Genomic DNA, 10,876 nt, shown 5'->3' with positions numbered 1-10,876 from the left:
CCTTAGCCACTAAAAAACAAGTCACCACAAAACTCACCTACTTAAATATCTAGAGTTTGATATTCACATTGTTGCATTTAAGTTTCCATGTTTCACACCTACTCAATAAAGTTGTTGGAAGGGATGATAGAAGGCTAAGATTAGAAAAACTATTGCTTGTTAGAATATGAGTTCTACTTTTTCATATAAGCAAAACATTTTTCTTTAACAATTGATTCGGCTGAATAAGCAAAACAAATGTAATCATGTCTTCAATCCTAGTACTTCGTTACAATTTTCAAGTGAACCAACTATAATTATATATCAATATGCATATCAAACCAAAATAAAATAATAAACAAATAGCCAAAGTAAAAAAAAAGGGCCAATTGTTCTTTACTTACAAGAAATCAGATCTAGGAGCTTAGCTTAAATTTCCTAATACATACATATCATTATATATATATATATATATATATATATATATATATATATATAGCTATGCTGCAAACGTTGATACAAAATAATAATTTCCCACCTATGACAAGTGAAAAAGCCTTCAGGTGATGATGATTTGTTTCATTTAAGACCAACAATATTCCTTCCACAGAAGATATTTCTGTAGTTCATGAACAATACACAATTCAAGAAATGTTAAACAGAAAGGGTGTCATGTTTCATTCATGGAAGTAATGAGCATAATCAAGCTTGCCAAAGATTTGGATAACATTGCAAGAATGCAATGTGCATGGGAAAAGGTTTACTTACAATAGACACCCGGGACGCGGTTTCTTCTTCTTCTCTTGTTGCTTCTGTGGAGGCTTGATCACCACCTTGATTGCCGCATCGAAAACCGCCTTCACATTCTGCAGTCAAGGATAATGAATCATTGGCCCAAGGAAAACAAGTGATTTAAGGATGTACCAATAAATAATCAATATTTCATCCGTTTCCTTTTATCCATCGTACTTCTAGAAACATTGATCTAAAGATGTACCAAAAAGCGACAGTGACAGATAGAAAGGACTAGAAGGAGGAATATCTATCTTAGCAGGACTAACATATTTACCACCAAAACTTAGGTCTATTAAATATTAAACATATTTCATGATTAGGGTGATTAGTAATTTCTGCTTTTGTCTTTAACAGATGTTGCGTGTCTGAAATTCGAAAAGTATGCCTTTCTTCCACATTGGTGAACAATCTAGTATAATACTGATCTCAAGTCTCAACTAGGCACTTTACTTAGTTTAAAAGGTTTTAGATATTGAAGTGCTGTAAGGATAAAATGGTAGCATGAACATATATACCTGCTGAGTTTTTGAGCTGCACTCAATATAATAGCTAGCTCCTATTCGTTTCCGTAGTTCCTCCCCCTGGTTTTCGACAAAATAGAACATCTTCAATAACCAAAGCCTATTGAAGTTTGAGCTATGTATCCAGATGATGAAGGAAGATATTTCACCTGCTCACGAGTCACAGGCACCAGACTGGGATGATCGGCTAGATAGTGCTTGTCTTCGCGAAGATCTATATGGCCATCATAAAAATGCAAATAGTGAAATTCAAGAAGTCCTCACAAGTGATCAAGAATTCAGTGTACTGATAGAAAGGAACTTTGTGTTGACTTTTGTTGAACTATGTTGTTCAATATATCATATAATATAATTCTACATCAAATGAGTAGATATGTTTCAGCATAACAAAATCACAGTCTAAGTAATCTAATCTATAATGTATCTAGGAAATGGGGTTATGCTTCATGAAGAATATAGAAAACAAAAGAACACTTATTAGGTTGAATCCAATATTAAAACCAGTGCTTGATGATTTACCTAATTTGGTGCCAACTAGTACCACTGGAACACCAGGGGCAAAATGCTGCAGCTCTGGGATCCACTGAAACAGTGTATACAGAATGAGAAAATGCAAGAGAACTGCATGTGAGTTTCCACATTCTCATGATGCAACTTTCATGCAGTTTGTCTTCATGTGAAATTTGATAGTTAATAATGGTTAGATTACAATTTAGTCAAATATGTCAAATCATCTAACGGTTCTTAAGTACCAACTGCACATGAAGATAACTGGATGTGAGTTTCCACCTTAATTTATATCCAAAAACATTAAGTTTCGGATGCGTCAATTTTGTCAACCCAACCGTTATAGAGGGGGCAGTAAAGTAATAGCGCATAGAGAGACAAGGATACCTTCTTCAAGACATTCTCATAGCTCGCGCCACTAACAAGAGAGAAAGCCAATACAAATACATCTGCGCCTCTGTAGCTCAGAGGCCTCAATCTATTGTAGTCCTCTTGCCCTATCCAACAACACATTAGAAGCAAATGGAACATCACAACCTTAGCCAAGTTGCCATCACAAAATTTCAGCTACATAAGAAACCAAACTGCAGATGTTTCCCCCAGGTTACCATCATGGTCACTCACACACTCACACAAACAACACCCGAATGATGTAACGCAATTTCGAATGTGTCGATGGAATAGTGTTTTAAACTACTATGACTTATCCAATTACTTGTCAAATTCAGATAAATTGTGTGGTCTACAACCACAATTGCGGCCACAATATTGCAGTTTACATATACATTTAACTCATAACTGTGCATCGCATCGTCCCAACGCAACTTGAAATTATTTACTCTATATACATAAATACATACATGTATAACTGAAGATTGTAAAAGAACAATAAACAAGTTACCAGCAGTGTCCCAAAGGCCTAAATTGACAGTTGTGCCTTCAACTACCACATTTGCACTGAAATTATCAAACACTGTGGGAATATAGTCCTGATCACAAACCACCAAAGTCAAACTCAAACTCCATAAACATAATTATCAGTGTCCAAAATCACAAGACATATAAAGATTCAACACAACCTAGATGAAATAACATATGTTCTTCAAACAATAATTACGTTACCCTCTCCTCCCACAACTCTTAGTCTCTCACTCAATCATAAAAGACATTGATCTCAAGAAATTCACTATGATCGATTGATCTGAACCACGAAATATATAAAGAAAGTTAAACCACAAAAAAGTGGCAGCGAAAAGGAATACATACAGTGGGGAATTTGTTGCTTGTGTAGCAAATGAGCATGCAGGTTTTCCCTACAGCTCCATCACCAACTGTGACACACTTGATGAACCTAGAAGCAGTTGAAGCCATTGAAAACCAAGAAGAAGAAGAAGAAGATGAAGCGCTCTCACAAAAAGGGTATGTTTTATTTTTGTTAAAATTTGACAAAGTTGAAAGCTTTTGATCAATAGAGAGAGAGAGAGAGAGAGAGAGAGAGATGGCGGCACTTCACATGATTCTCACATACTCCACACTATAGGAAGCACTTGCTTTTCCTTTTTCATCATCTATCTCTTTTGCCTTTTGTTACTTGTTTGCAATTTGCATATGAAAAAATAAGAAAACTTATATAATAAATAAATTACATCCTATGTTATTCGTTTAACAAGTTAAAATATGAGGTCATGATAGCTTATATAAGTGTAAAATACCATTAGTTGCATTGTAGGGTTGGTTACCCACTTTAAATCATGTGTGTGTGTATATATATAATTATATATAATTTTTTTTTATAATTAGTATGAAGGGGGGAAGTTGGTTGGGTGCATTTAAAACTAACACTATATGGTGTCTCTTATGGCCATCTCATGTGTGTGGTGTAGCCATCATTTTCCATTGTCCATAGTGATTAATTAGTTAATTAATTAATTAATTAATTATATATCATCGAGTTCTTGAATTGCTAATGGTTTAATTGGTTGAAAAAAAAGCAAAAATAATTAAGGAATTGTCGGCTATGAAAGCATAAAGATTCGTCTGGTGAGATGGTTAAAAGCGTTGTACTGACTTTAAAAAAGAGATGAAGGACGACTAAGCATTATTACAAGCAATCAAACATTAACATTTAACAGATTTGGTTGGAATTTTAAGTAAACATTAAGCAATATGAATGATGAAATTGGAATGAAAGGGAGGATTGAAGACAAAAAATGTCAAAACATTTGTGCACATAAATAGTATCGTTACATCATAATGACCACAAAGTATGGTTGAAGTTATAATTCACTCTCTAGTATATATGTGTTTATATGTTTCCTAATTAACCTCCATAATGATAATGTCTAAATTTTATTTTTCTGTTCCACAGATCATAGAAGAAATTCTTTCCTCAAGTAAGTGTTCTTATAGAAAATAGATTAAAATAGTGTTTGTTTTGAGGTACTGAAACAGAAATTAGAAAATTGAAATTCAGTATTATATTTTTTGGCCAAAAGACTGATATTAAAATTTTAATCTCTTTCTGTCATCAAAATTTTAGTATTTCAATACTTTCAAAAAGTGGGAACACAAGGGGATTGAAATTTTTGAAAGTAGAGACTAAAACTTTAATAACATTTTATACCTAAAATACCCCAATTTTAATTAATTAATTCTAACTTTACCTTTTGTGCAAATTAAATTAGCGCTTTATTCTTATTTCAATCTCTGTCTCCCATCTTATACTAAACACAATACTAAGACTTATTTCAGTTTTTGTCTCCCCAGTCTCTCAGTCTCTATCTCTCTTCCAAACGCTACCTTAAGAGATGAGAATACTTATAAAATATTATAAGAAAGTATGTTTATAAAAAATAGATTAAGAGATGAGAACACTTATAAAATATAATCTTTTAAGATATTTTTTAACTAGAAATATTTTAATATATAGATAAATTATAATTTTTATCTAAGAGAGTTTAAAATGTTGATTATCCACACACAAAAAATGAAATTTTTTTTATATCTATAAAAGATGGATTTTGATTAATAAGACTATTCAAATTCTACAAAATTATCCAAAATTCTTAATTTACTATCTTAACCTAATATTGTAAGTTATTTTATTAAAATAATAATGTGATCCATGTAATTAATAAAACTAATTTTAATTATAGTGAGTTAAATATGATGGTTGTTACTCAAAGAAAGAAATAGAATAAGTGGAAATTTTAAAATAATAAAAATAAAATGTAGAAGCTTTTACTCGTGGGGTGCTCTTGGTCTAGTGAATATTGCCTATTCCGGTGTTTATCAATGATGGTATACAATCGGTTTACGTACTAATGTGGATCTTTATACTGGAGCTCTTTTTCTATTATTTCTTTCAGCCATATCCTTAATAGCGGGGTGGTAAAAGGAAACCTTCCCTCTCTCCAGTCATTTCATTTCGGCTTAAGAAGATGTGAAAGCGCCTCTCTCTCTTTCTATAAAAACGGTGCGTTCTGAGGCAGCAACTTATCTGCTGATCTATCCGCAGCTTCAATTCCAACCGAAAAGCGAATGATTTCTTAGCTGCTACTTGGCTAAACATTTCTAGAAGGGATTTTGCTCCCCTTTAGGAAAAAGAAATCAATGAGACTGCATTCGATTGGTATGCCAGGTTGCCTGCAGGAACCATAAACTTGTGGGTAGAAGGCCTTACTTTCTCCTTCTGATATTCTTTTCGCTCTTAAGATATTCTTCTCCTCTCTCTTCAAGATAGAAATATAGAAATTACAATTTTCAAAAGAGAGACGTGACAAAAAAAGAAAAATTTCTATGAAAAATAACAGGTTTTGGTTTTTCTGTGTCATCATCAACGAGAAAGTAAAAGAAAAAAAGAAAAAGGAGGAAAAACATCTAGAAATATTAAGAGACTGCCAATAGTTCAGTTGATTAGGGCGTTATATGTCCAACTATAAATCTAACTAGCAACTGCTTATAACACAAAAGTCACTAGGAGCAATGATCACTAAAAGCAGTGAAAACGTGGTGCATTCATAATTTACAAGTTTCTGAATTAGAACCAGATTCTGATATCAAAGAATAACTATAACTCAAGAACAATTTAACATAAATCTAAATATGTTTTGAATTATGCTCTTATGATGCAATAACTATAAAGTTCAAGATCTTCCATTATTGTTAAAAATAGTTTTTCTATTGATTGTAGAAACTAAAACTAACATGTGGTATCAAAGCAAGGTTATGAATTTATAATTATTCCTAAATTAATTTGTTTAAGTTTGCGTAAATCAAATAAATGTTATCTGAACATTTTAGTAGTGCAATTTTTTTTTTTCGTATAAATATTCTAGTAGTGCAATTTTTTTCGTGAATTTGGAATAGATTTGTTAACCACTAAATTGGTCATATATGATAATGTAGATATATATTTTGTATTTGTTGCTATGAGGTATTTAAGAATTACATCCAAAGTTGAATTAATTGTTCTTATATTAAATTGGCAAGGTTTTTTACTTTTTGGTATATATATATATATATATATTATAGAAATATTTAAATATCTAAAGATATTAAATATTTTTAGTTAGTGCATATCTGATAAGAAAATTAAATTAAATTAAATTAAATTAAATTAATTAGCATTATTATGTTGTTGTATGTTAATGTATCATTTAAAGAAAAATATTGATATGGTAAGACTCCTAAATTTTTGAAAATTATTAATAAATTATTATAATGTATTATATTTATTTAAGATTACATTGTAGATATTTTTATATAAAAACTGAATAAACTCTTATTTATTATTTAGAATTCTTATAATTGAAAAATAATGAATATTTTATATGTTTTAATTTTAATATATAGATTCTTAACCTTATTTTATAAATGAAGAAGAATTAATCTAATTACCATCAATTTTTGTTGAATTAGTATTTATTCGAAAATAGATTTCAAGTTAATAATAAAATGGTATTTCAAAGATAATCATTTTATATTAAATTTTAATTTGAATTATTACTTAACCCTATTATCTTATTAATATTTTTAATTTATACAAATCCTAATTTTTACACAACAAAACCCTAGTTTTAATAAAAAAATTTTCCCTTTTTCCCAGCCGCCATTACCCTCCCTCTTTCTCCTATTCTAGAAACGTAAACATAACAAAGAAATCAAGGAAAAAGAAAGAAAGAAAAGAAATAAGGAAAGAAACAGAAAGGGAGAATGGGAAAAGGGAGACCAAGAAAGAAAGAAAAGGAAAGAGAAAGAAAAAAAAATGGGAAAGAAAGAAAGAAGGAAAGAAAGAAAGGGAGGGCGGAGAGGAAGAGAGACCGAGAAGGGAGAAGGGACCGTGCCACCATTGCGGAGAGAGAGAGAGGCGTCGTTGAGCCAGAGCCGCCGCTGGAGGATCCTCCCCGCCGTTCTTGTGCTTCATCGTCGCCGTCTGCCTTCCATCTAGCCCAAACCGCCGCGCAGGGGAGCTGGTACGGGATTTATAACCCACAAACTAACTGGTAAGTGCACCGGGTCGTACCAAGTAATACCTCAGGTGAGTGAGGATCGATCCCACGAGGATTGATGGATCAAGCAACAATGGTTGGTTAAACCACTTAGTTAGGCAAACAGAAAAGAGTGTTGGATGTTCAAAGAGTATTAAACAGTAAATTAAGAGTTTGAAGACAACAGGTGAATAAGTTGAGAATAAAATATGGGAGAAAATAGTTAAGGCTTCAGAGTTATCTATTTTCTGGATTGACTTTTCTTACTAACTATTTTAATCATGCAAGATTTAATTCATGGCAAACTATATATGACTAGACCCTAATTCCTTAGACCTTTCTAGTCTCCTCTAAAATTCATCAACTGCCATTTCCTTGGTCAATTAATTCCAATTAGAGTGTGATGATCAAATTCCAGTTTATATGCCACAAGAATCCTAATTATCCAAATGTAAGGGGATTATATGTCACGTATCCCGTTAAATACAAACAATTAGAAATTCAGGAGAATATGTTTTCAAGCTGTTGTCTAAGTAAAGAGCTTTTCCAAGTTATACAAGAACTCAATTAGAAAGAGGGTCATACTTCCGTTCCACCCAATTTCATAAAATAAAGAACGAAAATAATTCTTGAATTATAAATCCGTACATGAATTAAAATAAAAATAATAGTATCAATCCATACAATAGATAGAGCTCCTAACCTTAACAGTGGAGGTTTAGTTGCTCATGGTTCAGAGAAGAAAATAAGGATTTAGGTAAATTGTAGTGTACGGAATGTAAATTGGAATAGAATTTCCTAATATCTTTTATATCTAATCCTAATTAATTTAAAATCTAATATCTAAACTAATATCTTTTCCTATAATATTTAAATTTAAATCAGAATTAATTATGGCAATCAGCAATTCTTCAAGTGATGGATGGAGACCACTTGCTTCGCAGGACCCTCACCTAACTTGGGAAGTAACAGGAAGTGTTCCCTTGAGTCCTCTATTCTAAAGTCTCTAATCTGTATTTCCTGGGCTGAAAACTGGGTAAAAAATAGCCCAGAAATTGCTCCCAACATTTTTCTGCGTTTTTTTGCACGTGGCGCATGTCACGCGTACGTGTCGCCGTGCAAATCTTCAAATCACGCATACGTGTCATCCACGTGCCCGCGTCACCATGGAAAGCTCCAAATCACGCGCATGCATCAGGTACGCGTGTGTATCGCTCCTCGCTGTCATCTCATTTAAATTTTGTGCTGCAGAAACTCCATCAATTCCAGCCGAATGCTACCTAAAAAATAAACAGAATTGCACAAGACCCAAAGTAGCATCCATAGTGGCTAAAAGACAATTAATTATAGATTAAACTAAACAAATTGATTGCAAATTCACTAGGAAAGACAAGAAAGATGCTCACGCATCACAACACCAAACTTGAATTGTTGCTTGTCCTCAAGCAACTAAACTAACATAGGCTAATAATGTGAATTTGCATGAAAATGAGAGTTCGATTAAGCTCAAGTCTATTCTTAAAATGGGGTTTGTTCATTGTAATCTTGAACAATTTTGGCATCTCACTCTCCTTTGAATTAGAGGAATGTTAGTGTCATTCGGAATTAGAATCTGGATCAAATTATGAATTCTCTGATCTTTAAACTTTCGTTTAATCCTTGAACACAGCATAATTTTCTTTAATTTATTTTTTCTTTGGTGCTTTGCACCTTGAGCCTAGCTGTGACTTTAAATATTTTGTCTCAAGGGTTACTTGACACAGAAACACCACAAGCACTTGACTGGGGAACTCTCTTTAAGTTCTGATTTTTCTTTCATTTACTCCTAGACAGTGGTGCTCAAAGCCTTTGGCATACTCTGTTAAACGCACTTGGTCTCGACTCTAAGTGTTTTGTCTCAAGGATTACTTGACACAATCACACCACAAGCATATGACTAGGGAAACAACTCTTTGAGCTTTTAATCATATTTGACCTCCCTAGTCATTGATGCTCAGAGCCTTGGACCTTGCTTTTATAGTTTCTTTTTCTTTTGCTTTAAAGATTAAATTTTTATTTATTTCAGAGAAGTCATAATAATTCTCTAAATTCCTGTTCCTTATACATCAACATCCTTTGATTCAAATTAAAATATGCACTGTTCATGTCATGCATTCAAAATCACAAATAATACCACCACATTTAAGTAAATAAGACTACTCTTAAAATTAGACTCAATTTCTCAAGCAATACATCACTTCTTTTCTTTTCTTTTTAGATTCAAGTTCAGTGAGTGGTGCGTAAAACAATTTTTTTTACTAAAAGTACTAACGATCATGCAAGTAATCAAAGCAACAGAAAACAGAAGACAACAACATAAGAACGAAAGAGAAATAGAATGAAAGGAACTCAACCATCTCAGTTATGCTGTTGGTCATGTCATTCCTTCATGAAGAACACTCATCTCCCTTTGGTGCTAGACAGAAAAGCCATAAGCGGAGCGTCAACATCAAACTTAAAGGTTTGCTTGTCCTCAAGTAAAGACGAACTGCAAACAGAGAGGGATATAAAAGCAATTAATATGATGAAAGAAGGATAAAAAGATAAAAGAGCAAGAGAGAATTAGGATTTGGGAGGGGGATGATTTGAAATCAGGCACTGAGGTGGTTTAATTGGGCGTCGCATGCGACGCGTACGCGTGAATCACACGAATTTCAAGCGACGCGTACGCGTCGAGGACGCGGACGCGTGAATGGCCAGGATGGGAAGACGACGCGAACGCGTCAGGGACGCGTCCGCGTGGTGGGGCTTGTGCGCCCAGCATAGTTCCAGCCCCACACCAGCATAACTTTCTGGCCAAACACCTTTTACGCCAATTTTTCTTATCCACGCGTGCGCGTGCTTGACGCGTACGCATAGAGTGCCAAAATCGGAATTGATGCCCACGCATAATGGATGCATACGCGTGAGCCAATTTGTGCGCAAAGCACACTTCCTGCTCCCCTCTCGCACAACTTTCTGCCCAAACAACCATTTACGCCGATTTTCAAGGTCACGCGTACGCGTCTGGGACGCGCACGCATGGATGGCTAAAGTCGCAAACGACGCGCACGCATGAGGTACGCGTACACGTGATATTGTTTGTGCGCAAATCACAGTTCCTGCGCTACTCCAATGCAGCTTTCGGCCTTCTTCGTCTTTTCTCTCTTTTTTTTTTGAAATATTCAGTTCTTATTTCTAAAATAGCTGTATGATAAGATAAAACTCAATAAGAATCAGATAAATAAGAAAATTACTACTACGAAAATAACTAAGGATACGAAATTATCGGGTTGCCTCCCGACAAGCGCTTCTTTAACGTCACTAGCTTGACGGTCAGTTCTGCTAATTCAGCAGATGAGCGGACCTCTAGCGATCAATCTCGCCTCCAAGATAGTGCTTCAACCTCTGGCCATTCACTGTAAATTTCTTGTCAGAATTCTTTTCCTGTATTTCCACATGACCATATGGTGAAGCTCTGGTAACCATAAACGGTCCTGACCACCGGGATTTCAGCTTCCGTGGAAAGAATTTGAGCCTTGAATTATACAAAAGCACTTGCTGTCC

General features: G+C 33.9%; 1 protein-coding gene across 1 annotated transcript; it reads right to left on the bottom strand.

Moving 5' to 3' along the window:
• Positions 1-225: 225 nt before the first annotated feature.
• Positions 226-3,441, bottom strand: LOC130946765 (rac-like GTP-binding protein ARAC8). The gene is made up of 8 exons (XM_057875612.1): positions 3,069-3,441; positions 2,704-2,791; positions 2,190-2,299; positions 1,815-1,878; positions 1,445-1,509; positions 1,290-1,355; positions 748-845; positions 226-598 (listed from the first exon to the last, which is right to left on the bottom strand). Exons 1-8 carry the CDS (start codon positions 3,171-3,173, stop codon positions 559-561), a joined length of 636 nt encoding a protein of 211 aa, XP_057731595.1. The 5' UTR covers positions 3,174-3,441; the 3' UTR covers positions 226-558.
• Positions 3,442-10,876: the final 7,435 nt, after the last annotated feature.

The sequence above is a fragment of the Arachis stenosperma genome, chromosome 1, assembly GCF_014773155.1.
Source record: "Arachis stenosperma cultivar V10309 chromosome 1, arast.V10309.gnm1.PFL2, whole genome shotgun sequence".
Classification (NCBI taxonomy): domain Eukaryota; kingdom Viridiplantae; phylum Streptophyta; class Magnoliopsida; order Fabales; family Fabaceae; genus Arachis; species Arachis stenosperma.
The sequence above is the reverse complement of the archived record's forward strand: the minus strand, read 5'-3'. Positions and strand labels throughout refer to the sequence as shown.